This window comes from Corvus brachyrhynchos, unplaced genomic scaffold (assembly GCF_000691975.1).
Source record: "Corvus brachyrhynchos isolate BGI_N302 unplaced genomic scaffold, ASM69197v1 scaffold3, whole genome shotgun sequence".
Classification (NCBI taxonomy): Eukaryota; Metazoa; Chordata; class Aves; order Passeriformes; family Corvidae; genus Corvus; species Corvus brachyrhynchos.
Window position 1 is genome coordinate 2,120,250 of NW_008237619.1, and position 27,614 is coordinate 2,147,863.

The 27,614-nt window shown below is 38.1% G+C and overlaps 1 protein-coding gene across 2 annotated transcripts in view; it reads right to left on the reverse strand.

The window, feature by feature from the left end:
• The window catches only part of MAP3K7CL (MAP3K7 C-terminal like), a 32,635-nt gene extending 9,010 nt beyond the window's left edge, over window positions 1-23,625 (reverse strand). Inside the window, exons 1-5 of one of the 2 annotated variants that reach the window (XM_008631683.2) lie at window positions 21,413-23,625; window positions 19,184-19,329; window positions 18,556-18,664; window positions 10,260-10,318; window positions 1,826-1,941 (exon numbers count right to left, since the gene is read on the reverse strand). In XM_008631683.2, coding sequence (XP_008629905.1) covers window positions 1,826-1,941; window positions 10,260-10,318; window positions 18,556-18,625 — 245 coding nt within the window. In that variant the 5' untranslated portion in view covers window positions 18,626-18,664; window positions 19,184-19,329; window positions 21,413-23,625. Of the gene's footprint in view, window positions 1-1,825; window positions 1,942-10,259; window positions 10,319-18,555; window positions 18,665-18,920; window positions 19,070-19,183; window positions 19,330-21,412 lie in introns of those variants that run through there. The other variant, XM_017731740.1, reaches the window with a different exon arrangement.
• Between the last annotated feature and the right edge of the window lie 3,989 nt (window positions 23,626-27,614).

Below are 27,614 nucleotides of genomic sequence, written 5' to 3' on the forward strand. Positions count from 1 at the left end.
CATATGTTTATGGGAGCATGGAATTCACAGAACAGGTTCAGCAAAGATAGCAGTGGTGGAAGCCTCCTGACATTGTTCCACTGTTGACATTCATTGGTGGAATGAAGGAAAATGCCAGCCTGAAGCCCTTTAATTCATCCAGGACAAGCACCACTGAGAGGCTGACCTCTGGGCTCAGAAGCTGATTAGGATAGTTGTGAGTTCAGGTAAACAATTACGTGCATCTACCTGCCGTTCTCAAGAAGCAAACCATTTCTAAGTTAGCTAGTACCACACATTTATCGATTAAAAAAATTGCATTCAAACAGCAATGTTTTTTTAATTCCAGAAAGTGCAAAAATATAAATGAATGTCTCATTTTCATGGCTCCAAGCATTCTTCATAAATAGGCATAACTGATTCAGGGATGTGCCAATAATAATAATAATGGATTTATATTAGACTCTAAAACCCAAATGATTTAAGGCTACCTTTGGAGTTTATACAACTAAAGTCAAGCACTTAAACAACCATTTAATATTTTATATTGTGCTTGGATTTTCAGAGTAGACAAAGACATGTGGTTTCCACTGAATTGATTGCCAAATACATATGTGAGCAGCTTATATTAGACAACCAAATTTGAAAAATCATTGCAAATTTTTAATGATTAATTATCTTCTAATATTTTTTAAAATACCAATTACTTTTGATTGGCCTAGTTCAATTCATGATGGATCAAATGGAAACACTGCAAAATGATGAATCAAATGCAAAATGCATTTTTCCATGACATTGGACATCTTCTTTTTTAGCTTTTGTTCCAGTCTGGCAGCATCTGAGTGCCACACCAGGTCCTTCAGTGGAAGGGGATTTGCAGTGGGAAACTTCAACTAGCTTTGACACTTCAGGCAAAAAGTAACTATATTGTGCCTATAGCCATCAACCCGGATAAAGACATCTCACTTTCTTACGCTGCATAGTTTGGATTCAGGGAGTTCTTTGGCTGTCTTGTAACACTACAGGATTTTAACATTTTCCCTCCCATCATCTTGTTTCTGCAGCTGAAGATTCCTACCTCACAAAAACATGTTTACTAATATTGTCAAGTATTTGAAGCCTAAATGAGGATCCATTATGTTCTTCATTAAAGCATGCAAAGTTTATTGAAAAAAACCTAAAATTGAAAAGGGGACCTGTACCAGCTGAACTGGATTGTTATATGACCTAGAGGCTGTCAATGAAGGATTTAAGGGACATCCACAAAGCTGAGGGCCCAGAGCCCTTAGTGGCCTCAGTTGATCTTACAGAGCAATGGCCAACTTGTACTCTACTGTAACCATCAGGCAGAGGCATGAAATCATAGAATCATAGAATGGCTTGGGTTAGAAGAGACCCCAAAGATAATCCAGTTCCAACCCCCTGCCACAGGCAGGGGACACCTTCCACTAGGCCAGATTGTTCCAAGCCCTGTCCAGCCTGGCCTTGAATACTTCCAGGGATGGCACAGCCACAGCTTCTCTGGGCAGCCTGTGCCAGGGCTTCACCACCCTCACAGGGAAGAATTTCTTCCCAATATCCCATCTAGCCCTGCCCTCTGGCAGTGGGAAGCCATTCCCCCTTGTCCAGTCACTCCAGGCCCTTATAAGTAGTCTCTCTCCATCTTTCTTGTAGGCTTCCTTCAGATACTGGAAGGCCACAATTACAAGGTATGTATAAATAAGTATATACATATATAAGTGTATATGTATATAAGGTCAGAAAATACAGTGTTAAACCTTCATGTTTCAAACATGGTTTTACAAAGAGAATATACAACAGTAAATCCTTTGGGAAAGCTACTCACTTTCTTTCTTCCAGCAGGGCAATTTCTTTCTTGACCTCATTGTACTCTTCTGCTATTTTGCAGTGCTGTTTATACACCTGCATAGATTCCTTAGAGTCATGACAAGGAGGCAGAGGCTTTAAGAAAAAAAAAGAAGAAAAAAACCCCACTGTTTTTGAATGAAATATTAGTTAAAACCCCACATATTTTGAAATATACAGTATTTATCTAAATTCCTGTGAGAATACCTAAAGAATTTGTTCCCTTAACTGCAGGATATGGCCAGCTACTCCTAGTGATGGCCTTTCATGGAAGGAAAAAGCCCAGAATAGTTCCCTGCATATGTGTAAAACTTCAAACATTGTAAGAATTTTCAGAACTCTCCTTGTCAGCTTTGCAAAATATCTCTGAAGATTTTTCAAATAAGGATTTCTCCCTTACCTCCCTCTTTTTCAGCTAGAGTGATATGTAAATGCTAAAGCTGATGCATTGGTCAGACCTATCACACACATCTTTTCACTGCAGGAAATGATATCATTGCAGCAAGATCAGCCTTTTTTCAACGCACACTGAATGTAATAAATATGCCAAATAAAACCAATCTGTCCTAGGACTCCTCATGTGAATTTCATCAAAGTTCTTGAAAGTACATTTTGGTTAAATGTAGGCGCTTTTTGCTCCTTAAAAAAGAATGCATCTTAATTCAGGCTTCAGGCTTGACTGTCACATTTTGGTCATAACACTTTCAGGAAGTATTTTTAAGTTATTCATCATGAATCTATTGACTGTAAATGAACTCCAAATAGCACGCTTGAGCCACGTGTTTGAAGTAAAAGGAAACACTTAAAATAGTTCCTTTACTGCCCAGTTAAATAATATCCAATCGAGTTATTAGATTATTAGTTAGTAGATTATTTTGCATTTCTTTCTGTTCTACCCTGACTCTTCCATGTAGTATAATATTCCCTTAATGACATTATTAGGAAAAGAAAAGCACAAGTAGTCGGACTTTTCCTATTTATGATCTTGTAATCCTTTGTTTTATCTAAACTGGAAATTTAAATTTTACTAAGCATATTCAGAGTCAAAGATTAAAAACATTTTTGTTCAGGAGACAGGGTAAACTGGCTTCAGACATAACCCAAATCACAGATGTAAGTAATATATGGACCTTGCAAGTACTTGTAGATGGTATGTGATTCCTCCCTGAAATTTTAACACAGACACCCATTTTCCATGTTCTAAATGTGAAACTGTTGCAGCAGAATTGTTTTGCAGCACATTGTTTCATCCTCCTTGATCTTGGAGATTTTGGGAACCCAAGGAAAAGGACAGCTCATTACTTGATGAATCTAATCCCTAGAAAAGGGCTTTTAATTGCATTTCAATGTGGATGAGCAGTAGCACCATTCATATAGCTACCCAAATAATAAGCATAAATTTAACAAGACTGAATATAGAAGTCTCAGTGCTCTAATCCAAGAATGCAGGGATGAGCCAAAGCAGCATCTCTGCTATCTACCAGAGATCAGCCACCAACAAGTGCGTCACAATAAAACAATTTTGAACAGTACCAAAGGGAAAGTCCCCAAACAGTGATACTTCAAAAGAAAAACACAGCAAAAACAAAGCAAAAACCACCTTGGATTTGCTTCCAATTTAGTTTCTGCTAATCTAGCTGGTTTAAATCAGTTTAAAAATTAAAACAGTGTTCAGTTTCTATATTCCAGCTTCCCACTCAAAAGATATATATAGAGAGCTAAAAATTATCTAGTCATGCAGAAACTTAGTATCTAAGTCTCACTTAGAACCAGTTGCTGACTTTTAAACCCCTTCCTATTATTGTTTCCTCTTCAGTGAAGTTTTTTCTTACACTGATATTTTATCACTTAAATTAAACTTAAAACAAATTATACAATCAGTTTACTAATTTCTGTTAATAAAATTATTTTCAATTTGTCTGATGGTATTAAGCACTATATCAAGAACCTTTAAATTATTAGTGTATTTTTCTTTTAAACATAAATGTGATTATGTTTTCAAATGACTAGATAGAATATCATTGGATCATATCATAGAGTGGTTTGGGTTGGAAAGGACCTTCAAGAATATCTAGTTCTAGCCCCTTTGCCATGGGCAGGGACACTTTCCACTCAACCAGGTTGCTCCAAGCCCCATCCAACCTGGCCTTGAACACTTCCAGTCATGGAGCAGCTGGAACTGGAGAATTTGGTTTGCTCTTCTGTAATTTGAAGACTTCTAAGAAAGGTTTCAGAGATAGTATCTACAGCATCGATGAGTAATTTCTGGTCAGTAGGATATGAAACGGGCTTATTTAGAAAACACCTTCTACTGCAATAACATGGGAAAAGGAGAGATACAAATCTCCATTCCACCTGGAAGGACTTTTCTAAATGTCTGTGGCCAGGCAATGGGAAGTATTGCACATACTATCCAATGGCATTCCATGAAGTCTGTATAATATTTTTATGTTAAGAGATTGCTAGTTTACTGAGGTGACTAATTTCAGAAGGCCTTAATAAAATTCAATTTGCAGTATGGGGTATTTTTTACTCAGAAACAAACAGCCATACTTTAACTTCCTCTTAGGACAGCCTGAGCTTGCTACTTCATGAAGTACCTTGCCTGTCCATAAATTAATGTAAATAAAAGTATACCTGCTAGACAAGCAAAAAAAACCCCTGCCAAAGTAAGTTGCATTAAATGGCAACAGTTGCTACTTTTCATCCTGTTCATTTCAGGCTCCAGTGTCATCCACCCTCATTTTCCTGTGCTGGCAAAATATGCACATGCAGCATCTCTGATTTTGCTCACAAAGCTAGTACAAAAGCTACAGCTGTGAGTTATACTGGTGGTCTATCCTATTACGCCTGATTTTCAACAAGGTCTGATTTTTCCTTGTATTTTGTTGAGTAACTCACTGTAACATTGATAAATGTTCTGCAGAATCCAGCAGGTAGACACTAAGAGATCCTCTTATAGACCATCCTGTAACTGCATGTATATATGTAGACCTTTACAAGACATATGCACTATTTATTTAGACTTTTGTTCAGAATCCAGATATGAAAGATGTTGGAAGATGACATGCAAAGGCAGTTCATGAAGAAATAGGAAATCACAGAATGGTTTGGGTTGGAATGGACCTGCTTTCCTTGTAGGAGAGGTGCTCGATTCCTCTAATAATCTGGTTGACCTCCTCTCTGCCTGCTTTTTAAGGCAGGTTGAAGGAGGTATTCTAAATAAAATCTTTGCTGGGGGGACACAGAATGACAGTTTTCAGGTTTGATTTTTTTTTTTTTTTGCTTCACCCATGTGACAAATTCTTTTGCCTTGCCATATGAATATCAGCATTCCCTATCCACAAAAGCTGTAGAGTTGACAGTGCCATTCAAGCGTTCAAAAACTTTAAAACAGTTGATTTTCTAATTCACTGAAGTTTATTTGCATTTACATGTTTGTTTAACTGTGGAAAAAAAATTAAAACTTTCTCCTGAAAAAGTTGAAGTTTCAAGAAAACAATGTATCAGGCAGTTTTTCCAGCTCATGTGAACTTGTCTAGAAGTCTTCAGCACTGGTCTAATTAAAGAGTGGTGTCTTGCTTTTTGCAAATTTGGTAACTTTCAGCTAAACTCTGCTGGAAAACTGGAAAATCCAATGCCAATGTTTTGAATGTGGCCTATGTTCATTATATGGCCTTGTGCACTCCTCTACGATGGAAAAAAACACATTGTGCCAAGCAAAAATAGCACATTGCAGCTACCTTTTGTTGTGCAACTGGAACTCTTCCACCAGTTTTAGATGTATCCTAAAATAGGTATCTGGTCTAGTCTAGTTTTACTATGAAAGTAAGCAGTTCTCTTTCATCCAAATAATTCAGGTCAACTGGATGAGAGCAATTGTGAGTTTTGCTCTCCTTCCTGGGAGATTTTCCATTCTTTTCTAACCTTAGTATGATGCTCTGACTTGGTGAACATGCATACATGTTAACATACATGCATAACATGGTCTTACATAATCTAAGACCAAAGTTATCACAGCAGCATTACAGGAGACATGCCAAGTTCATAGGCAATCAAATCTAATTATAGAGCACCACAGTGCTCTAGGAATTCTCATGGGAATCAATATATATTTCAAAAAAATATAGCATCCTCTTTAAAAACACAGTATACTTTTAAACTTTCTGAAATTAATTTATGTGTCTAACAAGAATCCTGGCATTCAGTAGAAGCAATTAAAGTTCCAGAGTAAACAAGGTTTCTGCTAAATGCTTATATCACACACAACACACTGCCACTTTCATAACTTTTCATTACATCTGTTATATGGGCATTCTCCACTAAAGCAAGAAAAACTATCCTTTGATTTAAAAAACTGATGTTATAAATGGTTGGAGCTTTTTCTCTGTTGCAGCAATTTTATAGCCATCTAACTACACAGATTTGTAATACAAAATGTGACATAAATGTCTCTCAAGCTCACAATTTCATGAGAGGAGTCCACAGAACCATATAATTGTTTTGTGTTGGAAAGGACTTTAAAGATCACCTTGTTCAAACTCCCAGCCGTGGACAGGGACACCTTCCACTAGACCAGGTTGTTCAGAGCCCCATCCAACCTGGTTTTGAAAGATAAAGAATTATAGAACACCCTGTGTATCCATATGTGACTTGTGTTCTTCCCTCTTCAGGATCCAGCTCTCAGCTAGAATAAAGACTTCGATGGAGAACAGAGAGATGAACTGAGCAAGTCACAGGAAGTGTTGGGACGGGACAGACAATGCAATGGGCATAGCAATGCAGGTACTTTACACTAGATACCCTCCTCTCCCTTCAGTGACCTAAACAAGGCCTTTCATGCTGATGTATGTTTCTAAATACAGCAGATAACCCGCAGTAAAGTGTCTGTCAGAGGGGCCACTATGCAGCTAATCAAGGAAGTGCCTTCCAAGGACCTGTCCAGCTTTTACAGAAGGCAAAGGTTAAAGTTTCCCAGTGACAGAGTGACAAGTGTAACCAGCCTACCCTTGCTGCACTACCCACCAAATGGCTCACACACAGGAGGGGGGAAAAGACACCAAAGCCCAAATAAGCAGGTAATGCTTGTTAGTGGGAAGAGAATAATTTCCAATATTGCAAACAAAAGGAATTGAAAGCAAGAAATTAATTAATACGAGTTTTGTTTCACTGATAACTTAGCAGGAAGTTATTTTAGTTGTGGAGGTTTTTTTTAAGAATAAAGCTGCAAATATAGCTTAGCCATTCTGTTCTCATATGTAGGGCTTTCATGTCTGGTTGACCACATATCAGTTTTGATTTAGAGTAGTTGAGTTATTTTCTTACAAATTGCTTCTGGGAACATGTAGAAAAATGTAACATTCAAAAAAGTAATTTGAAAATAAAACATGTTAGTCTGAAGCTAGCTAGTACATCAGAATACACATACTGATCATTTTTGTTCTTCAGAAAGTAGCTGCAAATACAACTATCCTTTAGTAAGAGTTCTTATAGAGAACGAGCTTTTTTACTAAGTCTCCTAGAAAGACCTTGTCTCCAGGCAATCCCACCTCTACCTCTGTAGAGCTGGGTGCTTGGACAGCAGGGTTTGTTACCCTGCCAAGGGGAGGCTGCACTGAACTTTGCCCTGCCATCTGATACTGCTGCCCAGGGAATAGGTATGGAAGGATTGTGGGAGGAAAAGTGGGACCACTAGGTAATTCTGCTCAAATAGCCAAGTTGTCTGCCAGGGCCTAACATAGGAAGACGAGGGCTTGAAGCCTAAAACAGAGGTGCAAATTGCTTGGTACTCAGGCTGTGGTCTGCTGCCTGCATGCATAGAATTCTAAGGCTCTGATTTTCCAAGTGACTCGGTGAACTTGCATAGCTTTCAAGCTGCTTTCAAAATCCAGCTTAAGGATCAGCTAATTTAGGCTTTTTGTTTGTTTGTTTTTAAAACAGGTTTCAAAATTTTCCTTTGTATGCTTGAAACCTGAAAAGTTATTACTTTTTTTTTAAGGTGCTTATTACTACATAGCCACCTAACCTGGATTTATAGTTTGCTTCTTTAAATAAAATTCAAATGTTTTTGACTGTATTTATGGCACAGTGATGAAAACCTTGTGGCTCTAAGATATGATATTTTTATTATGAACATATATACCAGCATTGTTACAAATTCAAGCATTTCAGGCTGCTATTGCCACAGTTGATTAAAAGGTTCATTTACATGACCCTTCATGTGTGTGCTCTATATTAATGCACTTTGGGACCGAAAAAAGCATGGATGGAATGACAAGGGATACCACCATTCACTACTTCTGTAGGTCCTGGGGAAGCCCATGTTTACTTGTTTCTGTAATACAGGAGCTACCTGTTTCAAAGATGGCATGAATTGCAAGCACATGCCATACAGTTCTGACAAACCCTCAGCAATTTGGATTATAGCAATTGAAAAAAACCACAATTAATAAGAAATGTAATGAGGTAAATGATTACTTTGTATCAAAATTTGTTTGAAATTTTAAAGTGATCAAAAATATTGTAATTACATAAAATAGTTATCACATGAAGCTGTGATGCAGGTTGACAAAAGCAAGGAAATTCAAGTTTTTATTGCTAAATTTGAATGCAATGTTACCTCTCCATCAGCTCAGAATCCTGTGTTGACTTAACTGCCCTTGGATGAACATAATGGCATCGAAATATAAATATGCACATAAGCTTGAAAAGCTAAAGGATGAAGTGCTACCACAAATTTTATACTTTTAAGTGGTTGAGTCAGACAGGTAGTTCTCATAAGTTATCCTTTCAGCTACCCTGATATTACCAAGAGAGTTTATGAAGGATAATAAAAAGAACATTATATGAATCAAAGCCTTTGATTGTTTCTTTGATTTTGTTATCACATTGAGATCATGAGAGTAAAGGAAGGTTTTCTTGAAAAAAAAGTCAAGTACTTAACAGACCAATAGGATACACTTAGTGGGATTGTGTTAGTTTGTACTTAAAAACTTCTATTGAAGAGCTATTATTTATCCAGCACACTTGAATGTTTCCAGAGGAGCATTTTCAGTCTATCATGAAATTCCATATTTAGAGTATATTATAGGTTCCAGAAATATGGGTCATAAAAGTCCTAATAAAAAAATCATCACTTGTCCTGTAGAGTACTTATATCTATGCTAGTGATTTTGTTTTTATGTATCAACAACAGCAACAATAATCATACTTTGCTCTTTTAGAGCAACCTTCACCCAGTGATCCTAATGCTCTTTAACAAAAAAGGTAAAATTCATTAACTTAATTTCAGAGATGAACAGAGGGATGAAGAAACTCCAGGATTAGGCAACGTGTCACTGATGGAGTTGGAAGCAAAATGCAGGTTCTTTACTTTCAATTCAGTGCTTCAGCCATGAAACATGATTGCTTTTCTCAAATTCAATTCTTCTGAGGAAAAAAAAGTACCGATCATGTTCGCTGGGCTGGAAAGTTAGTAGAATAAAGAGGTTAGCATCCTACCCTGTTCTTTTTGTCCCAAATCTTAAGCAGTTATTAATTCCTACTTATGCCTGAAGAACCTGCACATATCCTCAGGATGAGAGGGATAGAGCAAGAAGAGTCTCTGTCATCCTCCATTCCTTTCTCAGTCATCCTTTTGATGAGAGCAGCAGGACAGAAGCGTCAGCCCTTGAAGTCAGCAGCCCTCCTGTGTTGTCTCACGAGTTGATGGGTACAGGAAAGATGACATTATTGGACAACGAATGGTCTACTAATACCTTTCTCAAGTTACAGTCAGGAAACAAATGCCTTCATAGTGAAATATCAGGGGAAGTTGAAATGCTCCTCGGATGATCTGAAGTAGTCTACAAAAGCTAGCAAACACTCCAGAACCACCACAGAGGAAAAAATAATCCCTGGATGCAGAACAGGCTTTGTGCCTGGTGAACCATGGAGCTGCCATCAACTGCTCACTGTCTAGTATATTGGGGGCCCATCATCCTATGCTGACAAATCAGACTGGTCACAAAACTATTCTCTTGGAATGCTTCTGAGAAAACTGATGATATCATAGTGCAGCCTGCAGGCATTAGAATATATAATGCCTGTCTCATTCCTTCTCCCATCAAATGAACGAGAACTCTCTTCATTGCACTGCAGCAGCACTGCAGGAATTGTATAGAAAATCTTAAAAGCAGGCGAAATTGTTAAAATAGTCATTTCCCTGCAGCTGGACTAAAAATGTTAAATTAAATTTTCTGTAGATCTTGAAAAGACAATGTTTTCTTCTATGGATATATACGGTCTTATTAAATGTTTATAGGCTAGAAATGCACCACTAAAAACTTCCACCTTAGTGTAACAACTAGAGGCTATTTATAACAACAAATATAGTGAATGTGAAGTAGAACTGTCATAACAAAATAAAAGTTTACCTGCAGCTGCTGATCTAGTTCTGGAAATGCCAAAGAGAAGTTTTCAGGGGAAGCATCATCTAAAAGGTAAACATGATGTTAACAGTTATTGTCTACCAAAGAGGGCATTTCAAGTAATCTGTTTGATGAAGTTCTATATTGCAAATATGGACAGTAATATCTGGCTCCTGAAAACACCTCCATCTTATCTTTTACACTTGAGATGCCTCACTAGAATCCTTGAAAACACTAACGGGTTGGTAATAAGAAAAGTTTATGTTTTGGAAATACAGAAAGTTTATTTTGCATTGCAGTGATTAAGAAACAAAGCAGTTAGCCCAGTAGAACATGTGATATTTTAATAAAACAAATAAATCTAAACTGTCTTTCTTTCTGAGCTCTCTCCATTACACTGCTAAGGACTGCCTTAAAGGACTTTAACCTATCTATTACAATCCTTATGGGCTAGAGTTAATTCAATCATGACAACAAACCAAGCTGTGTTTTTATTTGTTTGTTTCTTTCTTTTTAGTACAGGCTTCCAGCAAAGGTGGGACAGATTGTGCCAGTTATGTCAGGGTTGTGATGTGGATACCTGCCCGCTAGTAGCTGGACTGAGATCAGAAATATGAATCACACTTGGTAGCGCTGCTGCAGTATTTATTTCTCAGTGACTTTCACACTCTCAGTTTTGCATTGGATTGTGATGACTGTTTATTTATCTTACTACAGGTTATGGGAGGTGAAGAGAGTGTTACTATTAGCTTACAGTCAGTTATTTGTAATGTGTCAAAATTAAATAAGAATGGCTCTTACAGGAGAAAATTGCTAACACAGTTCAGATCATTCAACCTGCTGTGTACTTGTAGACTTGAACACAGCAACAAAACCCCAACAAGATCAAGAGGCCCTCATATCAAAGCAGGATTCTAAAAGAGATCAGACTAGGATCTGAATTATTTGTCAAATATTTGATACCTCTTTCTCCTAACCTCTGTGGTTATACAGCAGAGGAGCTTAGGGGGGAAAAAGTAAAATAAGTCACCTTATCCTATGAAAAATAAACATACTGGCTAACACATGGTCAGAGCCTTACTCAATAAAATAGCTAGAGCTGGGTGGCCTCTGGGAAGAGATGCTCAGAGAAGCAAAAAATTTATAGTCATACAAAAGCAAAAGCTCTTGAACTTCCTCAGAAAACAAAGTGAAGTTCCTGTATTTTTGTGGAGTAGTTGTCTTGGTAGCATTATCAAAAAGCCATACCCATGTCATGTGAGTGTCCCCCTCCTTTTTTCACACCATATGCCAAGCATGTCCATTCTGGAAAATACTTAAATTGCTTTAATTGTATAGAATTGTATCATGCTAATATGCATGTGTTTACCTTTAATTTGCTATTGCTTTCTTCTACAACATATAAATAGACTAATATTCTAAAAGAAGAAAGATGAATCATATGGCAAGGCTAAAAGGAAGGACAGAATAAGACTCAGTCTGACTAGGGCTACAGCTGCTCTACGAGTATTTGGCTGAATAGCTGATAAATATTCTGACAGAGATACTGGACCAGAGTCATGGATGGCAGTTAAACTGCTATTTGTTTTGACAATCCAGCAGTATGATTTTTGGTACAGTAGCTTTATAGAGGGATCTTGAGCATCTTTAAAATTCAGAAAAACATAGCAAAAGCAACACTCCAAATTATTAAAAAAAAAAAAAAAAATGTTAAGAAACAGCAGACAGTAATTACTTTTTCACAGCATCAGTTATTAATAAGAAAATAAAATTAATGCAGTGTCAGAATATTGGAAAATAAATTGGATTATACTCTGAAAAGAATCAGTTAAAAATTTTGGAAGTACTTTATAAAGGATGGAATAGAGAAAGAAATTAGTGTAGAGGAAATCCTTTCAATAAACAGATGTTCCCTGCTTATTTTTTGAACTCAAGTGACTGAGTCAATGGTACTAAAAATAGAATGTACTGGTATCCTAACCTACTTTTTCACAGCATCAGTTATTAATAAGAAAATAAAATTAATGCAGTGTCAGAATATTGGAAAATAAATTGGATTATACTCTGAAAAGAATCAGTTAAAAATTTTGGAAGTACTTTATAAAGGATGGAATAGAGAAAGAAATTAGTGTAGAGGAAATCCTTTCAATAAACAGATGTTCCCTGCTTATTTTTTGAACTCAAGTGACTGAGTCAATGGTACTAAAAATAGAATGTACTGGTATCCTAACCATTATGACATACCATAGTACATTTTATAATGGGCCTGCCCCAGCATCTATTGAACAGCTGCTAGGGGTTTTTTTTAGTTATACTAGTTTAAGACTTGTTTAAATCATCATCTGATGTGCAGAACATCATCAAGAAATGCTACAGACTTCAGTGCTTTGAAATTATCCTGAGTTCCTAATTCTCTTAGGCTCTTTTGAGAATTTCAGCTGAAGTATTTAGACTACAAAAATTAACAGAAATCCTCATAGCAAACTGCAATCTTGTTTTCCACAAAAAGAACAACAAAAGGCTTTCCCCACAGCTTTCAGTGAAATAAATTATTGCCTCAGATCAGTCCTTATTTCATTGTTGTCAAAGTAACAACCACAATAACAATAAAAATCACTTGGTAATAATGAAACACTGTAATTTCACACAAGGGGAAAGCAAATGAAAGCAGTTATTCACCTCCTAAAATTTTTTGAGGATACTTTCAGAAAGTCAAGGGGAAAGATATAAACTCTTGCATTTTTTTCCAAAGAATTGCTATTGCCCTTACAAGGCAGAATACTGGGCATTATGCAGAAAACCAGTCAAAATCACATTGACTTCTAGCCTTAAAAATCTATTGACTCTGAAAATCAGATACAAGAAATGTCTGAAATGCCAATGAAAATATTCTGAAGATCAAAACATTCTCAAAACTAGCTCCTGATCTGTGTTTATCTTCTGCTCTACCTCTCCTTAACTAGAAAACAAAACTCTGAAATACCTCTTTTTTCCCCTTTTCTCAATTAATTATCCATTTTTAATGAGTATCTAGATTAGTATAAGGAATCATTGGTATAATTAAAGACCCCTTTTATAATAAAGTTAGTGGCTTTTCTGTACCACAAACCCCTGAAAATATCTAGGCTGATTCTTCACCAGCTACGAACAGCATCTCATCCCTATAGTCATTATAAAGAAAGACAAAGAAAAATTATTTATAATTCAAGCTGGATGTTGAAAACCTATTTTGTTAAAAATAAAAATATTTTTAAAAATCAGAGACAGAAACTCACTGCACCTGAAAATGGGTCAAGATTTTGGTCAAAAGGAAACAAGAAAGGACAAAAAACGTACATGTGTATATTATGGCCACCCCAGCAAACTCAACAGCACTATCCTGTGATGCGAAAGAATCAGATCAGGGACTTCATTACAGCCACCTAAGTTAATGTATCTGTAACATGATTTCTAAGTGAGTAGCATTTCCTTATTTCCCATAGAGCCCAAATCTAATTTTGAAGTTCTATATTTAAAAATGCCCTAAAGACCTATACCCTGATTAAAACCCATGTATTTTTAACCAAAGACTCAGTTCATGTGCATGAAATAGTGTGATTTTCATGTCTGTTTCACCAGGTTCATGTGCTCACTTGATTTGCTGCTGAAAACTGTCATTTGTAACAGAGAGCATCTGAACTCTACTAACACTGATTGTCTTTGTACAAAAGGCTCACTACTTGCCCTGAGGCAGCTGATATATGCTAATGTTGCACATTTAAAAATGAATCTTGATTTCCAGAAAGCATCACTTATTTAATCATGTTCTGGTCTCCTGGAGATTCCAGTATCGCAGACCTCCATCACGTAGTCAAATGAGAGAAATCCTTCACGTGTTGCTGTCTGACTGACACCATGTTTGGCACAATGAAGTGTAACACCCAAATCTTTTCCTATATGGCTGTTCCATTTAACTGAACTGTGAGCTAAAGGCAGTAAATCCTTTAAAAACAACATCTGATTCACTTGCAGTATAATCTTGCAAGTTAGTTTCTCTATGATCTTCAAAAAGATAGACAGAAATAGAATATAAAAATTTAAATGTGTTGAAAGCACATTAAGGTTGCTATATCAAGCACTTGGAACTTAGGAAATGCCAATCACAGCTTCGCTTCCTTGAGTAACTGAGTTATGATCCAGTATTTAATTATACAGTCAGGTACTATTTTTTTTCTGCTACATGTGTGGGCCAATGTATTCAGATCTCTTCCTTCTAAATTAAAGAATTAAATTGGTAACATAAGTAGGTTGCGATCCTGTAAGTGGATCAGCCCTTGCACAGGAAAAGTGCTCAAACTGAACTGCAAGCACCACAACTTGCACCAACAACAGAGGCAAACTGCATGTCAGGGTCCAGTCTTGGTCCTGGGAGGGCTGTGGGATCCAGCAGCTCGGGGGCTGGGTACTGACAGACAAGCATAGACTCATCCGATTCATCCTGGAAGGCTGTGTGGCTAAGTGACTGCGACTTGGCACTGCTTTGTGGAGCTCCAGGGCTTCTATTCACAGCCCTGCCTGACACGACCTTACACAACCTCGCAGTTACCTCACTCATAAAATAGTGGGGAACGGTCACTGCCCCACCCAGGAATAGGATGTGAAGGCTTGCTAAATAGTAAGAGTTGTGGACCTCCCAAAAATAGAAACAGTCCATAACAGAAGAGGTAAGAGCAAAATCCTTCTACTTCATATACTTTCACTCAAGCCTAAGCATCCTCAGATGAATGTACCTTTGAGGGTATATCACCTGATTTCCCATCTAATTCCCCAAGGACCGAACCCTGTAGGCTGGGTGTAGATTTAGGAAATTAGCTCTGTAAATTTTAGCCATATATTTTAGCAATCCTCACTGGTTTTCAATCAATGTGCTGGAAAGCCTCTGTTGCCATTATAACCAATATGACGCTGGGGTAGGAATTTGAAAGTTGCTTTTGAAGAAGCAACCAATGCAAAACAGTCTTGCATGATCAACTAGAAAAGCAAAAAATTCCTTGTAGTCACCAGGATAATAAGCATAAAGAGGAGTAAAATAAGTAATTTTGCCATGCTTACAAAAATACGGCACTGTTCCACTGTCTGTCAGGTTCATCAGAAGATGTATGTTTTGCCTTTGTTGTTAGTGATTTTTCTGGAAAGTCAGAGGTAGACTAATTTCAAATTAAAGAACTCACTAACAATTTTAGACCCTGTCATTTATAACCGCATACCATGAGCAAAACTTCTCAGCTAGATTCAAGCTTTTATTCTAGGAAGCAAGGAGATAGGGACCTATAAACCTTCCCTTTGAACTATTACACAAAACAAATCCAGCTGTCTAAATTCCATGAAGTTCATATATTTGTAAGTAAGATTGATAAAAATTACAACACACTGAATTTCACTGGTTAAATGAAATTGATGCTGACAAACCACAGGGAATTTTCAGCTTTGTAACACTTACTTGAATCTTGGAACACCACATTCAGTTCAAGCTGTTTTAGTTTCCAAGTGATGTAAAGTTGGTTGAAATAATGTTTCCAATTCATTACTTTAAAATGGTAGCTTAAGTCAAACTGTTGCAATACAGTGTGCAGACCCACCCTGGGAAACATGTGTTAGTGAACTTGAGTGAAAGAGCCAAACATAAACATTTATATATACAGGAATAAGAAATACACAATAAAACTGTCTTCTTATATTGCACCTGCTGATGGGCTGCTCCTGAGACTTTTAGGGAGCTGGTTACCCTACTCTCACATTAAAAATACCTCACAAAGCTGGCCAGAAATTCAGTCATCAGGTGTTGACTGACAAATAATGTAACACAAATTATTTCTTGTACAGTCAGGATAAGCCAGCTCTGGTCTTGTAGGTCAGTTAACACAAAGTAATTTCTTCTCATGAGCTGAGAGTAGTTTTTCCTTTCACTGCTCCTCACACCCACTGCTTGGTTACAATCCTAGCCAGTGAGATAATCGCCACCCAGAAGAAGCATTCCATTTCCTCTTTTTATATCCAGTTATGCTGTCAGTTCCTCCTAGTAAGCAGTTGCACAGCCCCCGGAAGGAGGATGCAGCCTTTCTTGGCGAAATGTATCACTGTGCCTTTCAAGTGAGGTAGAATTTAAGGAAAAGCTTAAGTCTGAGAGATTTCCTCACCACTTAGCCCTTGTGGAGAGCTTACTGTATCCTAGCAGTGCATGAGCTTCAGCTGATGCTTTACTATCACACATCATGTAACTCTTCTTTGCACTGAAAACAAATATCCTTGTCAAGGAGAAAAAAAAAAAGTGAAAAAATATTAAAGAGTAAGGGGAAAAAAAAAAGCACTTGCGCACCTGCTAAGGAATACCTAAAGGTCTATCTGTTGAATGTTTTTGTAGCTCATCTTAAAAAAAAAAAAGTTAAATACTTGTTTGTAGTCTCTTGATTCAACTATGGTTTGCTGGAAATTTTCACACCTATTAAAAGCTTATTTCCTTTGCCTTCTTGAAATACATCAAACATAAAACCGCTTGAAATTCTTATAACATAGTAAAACAATAATGTAAATTTAGACCTCCTGGTATCCCCAAAGGGAATGCAGATGGGAACATGGCACTCACTCTACTGGTTGCTACTTTTTTTATGAGTACTCATGAAGATTCTGGATTGCATACTGCAGGAACATTTGTATATATACAATAAAGGATTCAAAATGTTACCAATTTTAACATTTGGAACAATTTAACAATATTTAGAAGAAAAAGATTACCTTTATCTAATTGAGTTTATTTTTGTAAACATTAAGAGAGAGGCTGGAATTATTAGCAGGATAAAAAAGTAAAAAATAAAATATGATGCAATGTTAAGGAAGCTAGGCTTCCTGCCTTTCATGTCCCCTTCTTCCAAGCTATTCACAACCTTGTCATTTCCTACTGCCGTCTCTTGTCACAAACCACTCTGCTCTCTTTGATTTTCCCATGGTCTCAGCTTTCCCTGACTTGTTTTCAGTGTCTCACATTAGCATTCTTTTTCCATAATTTGTAAGAGCACTCCCCTTTCTTTTACATCTCTCTTCAAGACCTATTTGTGCCGTAATTCCTGCAAGAAATTTACCATGTGACTGTATCTTGAGAGAGGTGAATGATTCCTTACTGCTTTCTGTAATGAAAATGTAATTACCAGGTTATTTTAATTTATGAAAAAGGGCACATAGATTATCACATGTTTCTTTATATTCCTTGTCCCAATCTTTCTTTGTCACTCATCTTTACGAATTGAAAGTTAGGTTCAATAATATATGAAGACTTTTTGTTTTTAATTCCCTTGCTTAGGGGATGAGATTGTATTTTAGTATTGTAGCTGAAAATTAACAGTACACAACAATTAGCTAGCAAAGATAATGCATATTCTACAATATTTTTAAAATAGAAAATTGCATTCAAACTGAGATTCTGTTCACACAAACCTCAGGCAGCGACCTCACACATTATCCTACAATGCATAGAGTCCCATAAAGCACTTGACAGCAATAGGTTTCAGTCGTCCTTATACCTCATACCGTAAATACATCTCAGCCCTGACTCCAAGGCACTCACCTTTAGCAAAAGCAACAGCCAATTTTTATGTGATGCTTTTCAGCTTCCCCTTGGACTTATTTCATTCTGGCTTTCACTGTTCGGCAACAGCTCTCTGGTCCTTAGCAATATTGAAGGTGGAAACTAATAATATTTATCTACTCCAAAGGGTCCGTGTGTGTACAGGGTATGTTTGGGGAAATGAATACTCCCTCAGCACTAGCTGATAGGATAAACATCAATGAAATTTCTGCTGCTGTCTCAGAGAACATGCCATGTGGGGCACCTGTTTCCTGAAACCTTTCACCAAGCTGGGCATGTGTGGCACTTTCCAACCTTCCTCCTCGAAAAAATCTCTTCCTGTTCTAGGCTCACTCAAATTTGTCCTTTTACTTTTCTTGTTTTACAATTTCACAAAATCAGACATACTGCACATGCAGGTAAATTTGATAGTTAATTACAGTTCTAATTGCATTCCACAAACCACTGAAAGAAAGTTAAGATTGAACCTGTCAATCTAGTGGGTTTAGTCTAATGAAATTGTTAATGGAAACATTAAAAGTTATCAGACAGGGAAACTGATCACATGCTGCCACTGAGGAAAAAAATCCATCCATTACACTGGACTAGGTTTGATATTGTAAACACTGGTAAGTTAATGTAAAATTTAAAAGCAGTTGTGGTTTAATAAAAGCATTGTGGTTTACTCCATAAATTAAACTGTACCTGGGGAATCACTGAGGCTGAAGGCAATTCGTACTGGCTTATCAGCAGGTACCCTGGCAGTGGTGATCATGTGGGCACTTGAGTCAATGCTTTTACTTGTTTGTTCCAGCTGCAATAATACAAAAAAATATATTTATTACAGAGCATGTGACATCATTCAACAAATGAGTTTTAATGCTTTTCATGCACTCACGGCTGCCTTTCCCATTCTAGCCAAGCAATGTTTAGAATCAAAGTCAAGGGAGCGCCATTTCACTTTTTCATTTAAAAAGAATTTAAGTGAAATTCAGTGCAGAGACTGCTTTTATTTTTGCTATTTATAGATTAGAAAGAATGATGGCAAAGGAAGCTGCCTCTCTTCTCACCTGCTTGCTCCCCGCCATTGCCCCTTCAGCAAGCCTTGACTCGTGGCAATGCTGCCTGGTTCTGAAGGTGAAGAAGGAAGAAGGGGTGGGGAGTTGAGAGTAACATGACCCCAAGCCTGCCCTGTGATTGGAACCGTGCACACCACTCCACGTGGTGTCAATGAGGAGGCACTCATCCTCCTATCTTCCACCCATACCCCCCTGGTCCAACTCTGCCTGCAAGTCACACATTTCATGACCAAAAATTCATGGGGTCTCCAAACCTTGGTGGTGATTCTTCAGTGGAAGCCTGTGCAGGTGTAGGAGTCTGTCTGCATGGGTTTGGCTCCTGGGTCAGGACCTTACTCAGCCCTCCGTCTATTCTTCTGAGACCATCAATTCCAAAAAGTGATTTTACTGTGATGAAACCCTGTCCATTAAGAAAACTGCTAGTTCATTTCAAATATGGCGCTAAAGAATTGTTGAGCAACAAAAGAATTAGCTACTTTTGATCTCTAATAATGTAATTAAAACATCTCTGTGCCCTGAAAAGTTGTACTCTGAGCTCTACTATGTATATTTAACCTTTCGAATGAATAGTTTTGGTTAAACTCTATTGAATAGCTGAATGCAAACAATCTCCTTGATTATCTAGTACAAAGCTGCTAAAATTCAAAGATACTAATCTTCTGTTTAGCACTATGTGTGGAGAACGTGAAGTCAGTGGGACTTCATGCATGCAAAAGATCTACCCATAAAGAAATTATTTTAGGACTCTGGACTGCTATCCAGCATGCATTGTATTCATACCAAATACGTGAACAATTATGCTTTTAAATTACCATTAAAACTTCTCAGGGAATTAGAAACAAAATTCATTAGGAAAATACAATGAATTTACTAATTCATTGTCAGCAGACAACAGAGTATTTAGCTAGTGAAAACAAAAGCCAGTTTCCTAAGCCAATAGCCTTGCAGTTTTTCAGTAAAGCAGCTATTGTATTGCATGAAAATTCTACCAAGTTATTCTAATTCATACTGAATTATTTGGCAATCTCAAACAGTCAATAGAAGAGAACACTATTTCAGGAGTATCATCTTCCTTGGTGGTACACAAGTGAATCAAACACTTCTCTGGAATCACTGCCATGCAATCAGTGGAAGAGGATCAAATTTGCATTGGGTCCATTAATTTCACCATTTCTTGTTTATTTGCTTTGTCTCTCTTGATATTTAGCTAGCAGAGTGATACGGTTACTTGTTATTTGAAGTGCATAATCTTTTCTTATAATAACAACAAATAATCTAAAATCCTTATTTCAAATAAATTTTATTTGAAGCTGAAAGTGTCTCCTTCTGCTAGTATACAAAGGATATTGGGGACTGCTCTTAGTTCCCCATTATTCAAGACCCACAAAAATGGAACTGTTATCTATGGAGCAGAGGCAAAGAAAAACCAAATAAATTGCAGCCATGTATGTTTTTAGATTCAGGAAAAGACTCTTGGAGTCAACAGAAATATTTTATTTTGAAGTGCATATCATCAGAGTAAATGATTTTTACCTTCTGAGCATTGTTGATCTCTTTCCCACCCTCACTTCATAAGAAACATCTGAGACATCTCATTGTTTTTAAAAAACAACAGAATTACCAATGCAAAATTCTTTAACATATTTCCCTTCCTTACTTCCCCACACAAGATAAAGAAAAAAACCTTCAGAATGAAGAGATTTTAAGTGATAAGCAAATCCTTAAAACAAGGCTGTTCATCACTCTGTGCTGTTGGTACACTTTCCCTGACACTGACTGACTATCTCAAGTGGTCTTGCACACAAGAGTATACTTCACATTTCACATCATAGCCTAAGAAATGAAAAAGGATGCATTCTGCTAGAGTTTTTAAAGTTGCCATAACAATATTGCTACAAGACTGTTATTTTATCCCAATCACATACTCTGTGGTGTTCAATGTTTTTAAATTAACTCTTTTAACCATCTACTCTGTGAGGGCAAAAATCAATAACCTTTCAGTAAGAAATGGTGAATTCTATCGAAACACAAAAGAAAGTTTTCATTTTATTCTAATTCAGAAAAAAGAAAACTCATCTTTATACACAGCAATTACCCTGTTACCAATTTTTTTATATTGCATTTATGCCTTCGCTCCTTTTTTTGAGAAATCCTCAAGCTCTTCATCACAAAAAGCAATCACAGAGAACAGAGAGGGATGGAAGAAGCCTGTGTGCAAATAAGGTGATTTTAGGAAACATGCAGACCAACTACCCCCAATTCCCCACATGCTTTCTCCATGAATGAAGAACAGTATCTCTGTAGACAGAGATGAGAGTGAGTGGGCAATCTGGAATTTAATGAAATTTAATGAGCAGCTCTTTTCTTCCCAATAATTGCCTATAGAGCTGGCTGGCTGCTGTTCCTCTGTAAAAAACCTGCAGCAGAACTCAGATTAAATGCTATTATAGCTTTATGGATTTTTTTCACACCTGTTGCCTTACCTCACTTAGCGGAGTGTCTGCACTTGTATAATCCAGAGCCAGCCACTGCCTTGGCTTGTCGTTGCCTTTATGGAGTAAAGCTTCAATAAAAGAAAAGGCTGCACCTGCTGCATAGCAACAAACTGACAAGGTCTGAGAAGCTGAGACAGCTGTCAGGGCAACATGCTGCTACCTGCACTTCCCATAGGCTTTGCTGACCCAAAAGATAACCCTTTTCCACTTTTCTCCACAACTCTGCTTTTCCTTCCTCTCCTTGCCAGGGATGAGGGATTATGATGCTGTCATACTTCAGGGAGGAAAAAATCCTTCTGTCACAGGCATTATTAAGCAGCAAACTCTGGTGAGCCCAAGATTTTTAATTCATTAGTCCTGGCAAACCTGAAATACAAACAGACTTGCTTCATAGGACAGGAATGTTTTCAGCATGACCCAATCAGTGTCTGTGTCTATTCCAGCAAACTGGCAAAGATAGCATGACTCCAGTCAGCAAAAATGTCTGCAGCTCCAATCAGCTTGGGCTGACACTGCCAACTTGGACTGGCTACAAGCACACTCTCAAATGATAGCAGTGGCTATCAAAGCTAACAACAACCGATGGGCTTGGCCTCTTAGGCTTAGTTAGGTTCATGTTGGCTTTGGCTAAGCCACGCTTGTTTAAGAGAAGCCACTAGCCTTGCTCTTCTGAGGAGATAACAGGCAAATCTCAGTGTAGGCTGTAAAAGCAGATGTATTTATGGATCAGCTGGTGATGGTGGTGATAAATGAAGCTGACTCAATCAGAGATTTGACTGAAGTCAGAGGATTTCCTAGTGTGATTTCAGATAGCTTTTTTTTTCAAACCACTGGCAAGCAATTTAATAGATAAATCTTGAAGTATTACAAGAGATTAATTTCTTCAGCCTAAAGTTTTATTTTCTGTTGCCAGACAAGAAAAGTTTAATCCCTGTCATGCACATGTACTGCCTACATGACTTCTTTGATTGAGTGCTACCACTGTCATTAGAACAAATGGAGAAAACTGGAGAACAATTACAGAATGATTTTACAGAATATCTTTATTGTTTAGTGCTTGAAAAGCAGGTCTCCTTTAAAATGTGTGTGAAGGTATATTTCATCTCTAAATTCCAGATGGAAAGAGCTTATCTAACCCAGATCTCTACAGACACATTCCTAGATTCCCTTGGCTCAGCTGAGCTATAGAGAGGTTGCAGGACAAATTAAGACATGAAGGTCTGAAGTCAAATTTTCATCCTTCCTCTCTCTCTCACCTTCTGGCCCTAGTCCAGGAGTGATCTCACCAGGGCAAAACTCTGGAAGCTAGCAGTTGCCCTTGTGGCCTCAAAAGACCTTTTTTATACTTCAAAATTACTAAACTGCAAAAATATCCTACCCACACTACCTTTACCCCAGCAATGACCCGGGAAGACATCAGACAGCTACACCATTAGTCAGGTATCTCTTGAGACGGTCTTTAACTGCAGTGGGATTTCAGAGCTCTGACCCAAACAGCTAGTGGAAAGCTGGACTGCACCTATGACTACACTGACCATTTTCTCTTTTCTCTATGTGTTTCTGAAAAGATTGAGGGTTCCTCCCTAAATCTCTCCTTCGGAAGGGGCAGAAGAGAGATTTGCCTCTGATCACAACCATTACTGCAAATAACATTCTACAGCTCAATATTACCAGCAGTTGGTATTGATCTCCAGCTCCACATCGAATTACTGTGAAAGTATTTGTTGGAAGACACAGAAAATCCCGGCTCCAATGGAGTCACAAAAAATATTCTGCATCAGTTTTCATGGAGCCAGGGTTTTCCCCAAATCATAAGATACTTCTTTGTATGGACAGGTGGTATTCAGATGGGATGAGTGCCTTTGTTACATGCCATTACCGTAAAGCCTAAGAAAGGCTCTCTACATAAAATCTTAAGACAGGCAGAATTTCCAGTAGCCATGACAGCAAGGGTCTTGGACAGAAATGATGACTGAATAGCACAGGGTGTTTTTTTCCAGATGGCTCTGGCACTCCACATTTCCAGCCTGACACTTCAGTTGCACTCAGTTTAAATAGCATGTGCATTTGCAAATTAAGTACATCATCATTTCATGTCTTGTAGCCACTGTATCCATGTTTTTTTAAATTTCACTGTTTCTAGTTACATCTGTATTATTCACAGACTCATGGAATTGCAGAGTTTTTAGGGCTGAAAGGGACCTCTGGAGATCACCCTGTCCAACTGCTCCTGCCAAGGCAGGGTCACCTGGAGCAGGTGACACAGGAAAGTCTCCAGGTGGGTTTGGACTGTCTCCAGAGAGGGAGACTTCACAAGCCCCCTGGGCTGCCTGTTCCAGTGCTCTGCCCCCCTCCATGGAAAGAAGTTCTTCCTCATGTTGGGGTGAAACTTCTTGGGTTTCAGTTTATAGCCATTGCTCCTTGTCCTGTCACTGGGCACCACTGACAAGAGTCTGGCACCATCCTCTTGGCACCCTCCTTGGAAATATTTGGATGGATTATTGAGATCCCATCTCAGTCTTCTCCAGATTAAACAAGCCCAGCTCCCACAGTCTCTCCTCATAAGAGATGCTCCAGAACCCTCATCACCTTTGTGGCCTCTGCTGCACCCTCTCCAGTATCTCCATGTCTTTCTTGTCCTGAGGAGCCCAGAACAGGACACAGTTACATGCTTCCGTGAAGCGTGCTGCCTCTGAAAACTGTGAACTGTGGGCTAAGATCCAAAACTGCACAAACCAAAAAGCCCCCGATTTGCATTTAAGTATCAGCTCTGTGCTTTACACAATGATTAGTCACCTGAAACTACTACTTTATGGGAGGTGGCATATTTTTAAAATGTGAGACTATTATAGCATTCTGCTTACAGAAGATCAAAGTTGAAGCATCAGCATGAATGATTTGACTGTAATTGTTTTATCATCTATCTATTCTTGGGGTGATTGTGCTAAAACTCTCAACAGCATGGACTCAAACAGCATATTTTAAGAAGTTCTTTGAATTATTTTAATAAGAGTAAATAGGGAAGAACTCAATTTTAAACAATAGGGAAATTGAAGTCTAGGATGCTTCACTTCCTTGACTTGCTCAAATTAATAGTCCAAGGCATTTGGGTAGAGATAAATCCCACATTTCTTACTTACTAAAGAGGTGATTAAAATAATTGCACCAAAACAAGTTACTCTCCAATTTCTTCCAACACAAAAAATACTTCTCCCTGACAGGCTGCACATACACCTTAGAGTCATCTCCGTGAAAATTATAGAATGCTGACAACTCCAGGGGTTTTTTGTGTAGGAGCACAGCCTGCCCTGTTCCTTTTTCAGTATACTCTTAGTCATCAGGTGCCTGGTATCCAAGCAAAATTCTTTCAGTCCTGCATCACATTATGAAACTGGTGATGTGCTAGAAGAGGATATCATGTTTTATTAATCAAAAACACCTTAAAGGAATATACTCTAAATTAGGAACACTGGGACTTACTGATATTCAGTAGTGGAAACATGCAAATTTGCAAAAAGTTTTAGGATGAAGTATCAGTTATTCTAAAGATGTTAAAAAAAGCCAATATCTGCAATCTAATAAAACACCTGTTGCCTTCACTTTTTTAGCGTGCTACTTTCAATTCCTCTCAGTGTCCTACTAAAAGTAGTATTTTAGTAGCATATGACCTCATTCATGCTAAAATGGTGTTTCACAGATTACCGGTCACTATTTAAAAATACACTTTAAATATTCTAGCATATGGAAGATGTTCCAAGAAGAAATGAAAAAAAAAAAAGTATTGCCTGAAATTGCACACAGAGCAAAATCACTCACAATCCAACATCCCATATCCTGACAACTGGAGCAACTGACAGAGCATTAGTGTTCTTAGGTATTAGGTATCTCTCCTTGCCTAGGTAGTATTTTAACACAGGTAAAATAATGTACTTTCCCCAAAGCTCTACTCTCATAAATGGCTGAACCCCATCAGATTAAATTAAAGCATTAACACCAGCAGGAAAAATACATTGTGCACTGACTTATAAAAGAGGATATAAGCTATAATTAATGGCAAATTGGTATGCAATAGCTGAATTCACTTACATAGGATCACACAGGTCTAATAAAGGAGATTACTGCAGAGAAATTAGAGATTGGCTTAATCAAGGTAATGCAGATTTACAGGAGCTGACCCAGCAATTTTTACACCTGCCTTAAGATCATCTGCAAATAACTACATTGTGAATTATTTGAAAACCCAGCTGGTGAAAAATTCCATCACTTCCACAGCAAACTCCAGGCAGAAATTGTGAAAAGCTAATTCTGCTGAAAGGAAGAAAACTGAAGCCTTTGAGATATGATGCTACTGAAGACCGTTGAGTAACTCTGCATGGAAAACAAGATGAAAACTGTAGTTAGAAATATTACTGGAAAAACTTCACTACTTTCAGAAATCAACAGGTGCAAATTTACACACTTCACTCACATCAACATAGAGATGAAAATAACCTTTAGAAACTAATTTTGGGAAAAATGATGGTGGCTCATCTCAGCAGGGAACGCTGAAGATACAGGTAGACAGTATGCAGCAATTCACTGGGAGGTCAGCAGCTGAATGTTCAGAGCCAGCATTGGCTAGCACTGGCTGACTGGAAACACCAGCATTTAAACAAAAACGCATCAATTTTGCTTACCAATTGTGCAGCTAAATTACATTCAGCTTGGTCCTAGAAGAGAAAGATAGTTCTCTCACATCCATGTAAAATGGAGTAAATCACTCCATTGCAACTGGACTTGCTGCTCCTGAAGGAAATGCTTAGCTTACCTTATTTAAGAGCTCACCTGAATAGGACACTACAAGATATTACAGCCTCACTTGATGATAGTTGAGGTCATCATGCTGTCATGGGTACATGCACAAGACTTTCAAGGCAACACGCTCTTTCATGAAGCTTTGCTGCTCTAAGGAAGAAATCAGTATGCAGAAGAATGTGGCAAAATCCCAAACAGCAGCTGGTATTCTGGCAATACTCGAAACCTCACTACTGATTCAGCACTGAAACTGTCTTTGGTAATACTGCCAGCTGCAGACAGAGTTTAGAAACAACAAAACCTATAATATTTATTAGCAAAAAGAACTCATGAGCAAATGCAGCTCATAATAGTCCAGGAAGTCCTCACACCTTCTCTAGATATTTATCTGCACTTTCAGTCCAGAGAGCCAACTGTATCCTGGATTACATCAAAAGAGATGTGACCAACAGGTTGAGGGAAGTGATTCTCCCCACCTGCTCTGCTGTCATGAAACTCCGCCTGGAATGGAGTGTCCAGCTCTGGGGCACCCAGCATCAGAAGAACATGGAGCTGCTGGAGCGAGTCCAGAGGAGGCTGCCAAGATGATCAGAGGGATGGAGCACCTTTGCTGTGAGGAAAGGCTGAGACAATTGGGAGTGTTCAGCTTGAAAAAACAGAAGGTTCCAGGGTGACCTAATTGCAGCCTTCCAATACCTGAAGGGAACCTACAGGAAAGATGGAGAGAGACTATTTACAAGGGCCTGGAGTGACAGGACAAGGGGAAATGGCTTCCCACTGACAGAGAGGAGGTTTAGATTGGATATTGGGAAGAAATTCCTCCCTGTGAGGGTGGTGAGGCACTGGCACAGGTTGCCCAGAGCAGTGGTGGCTGCCCCATGCCTGGAAGTGTTCAAGGCCAGGTTGGATGGGGCTTGAAGCAAGCTGGTCTAGTAGAAGGTGTCAAGGGTGTCGGAATGAGATGAGCTTTAAGGTCCCTTCCAAACCAAACCATTCTATGACTATGATCTTCTCTCCCTGAAAAGTTACAATATTATAACCAGAAAGAGCAGTATGATAGATGTATCAGGCATGTGACTATCATACAATGACAGGATATGGGTATGTGAATGTATCTTGTTCCATAGAATGAACTACTTAGACAAGAAATCATATTTAGTCTGCCAAGATAAATTAGACAATTTCAAAGACTATCGTACCTAGGCACAGCTCCTGTCCAGAAAAAAAAAGACTCTGCCAATTTTCTTCTAGGACACTAACAAGAAAAAGTTGGGTAAGGACAGTAAAGTGCTGCTTTTTCAGAGGGGGTTAAAATAGCCCTTGAACTTTGCTTTTCATAAATGATCACCCTGAAGCTGATGGCAAGTGAAGGGCTAAGCAATACCATTGTGTCATT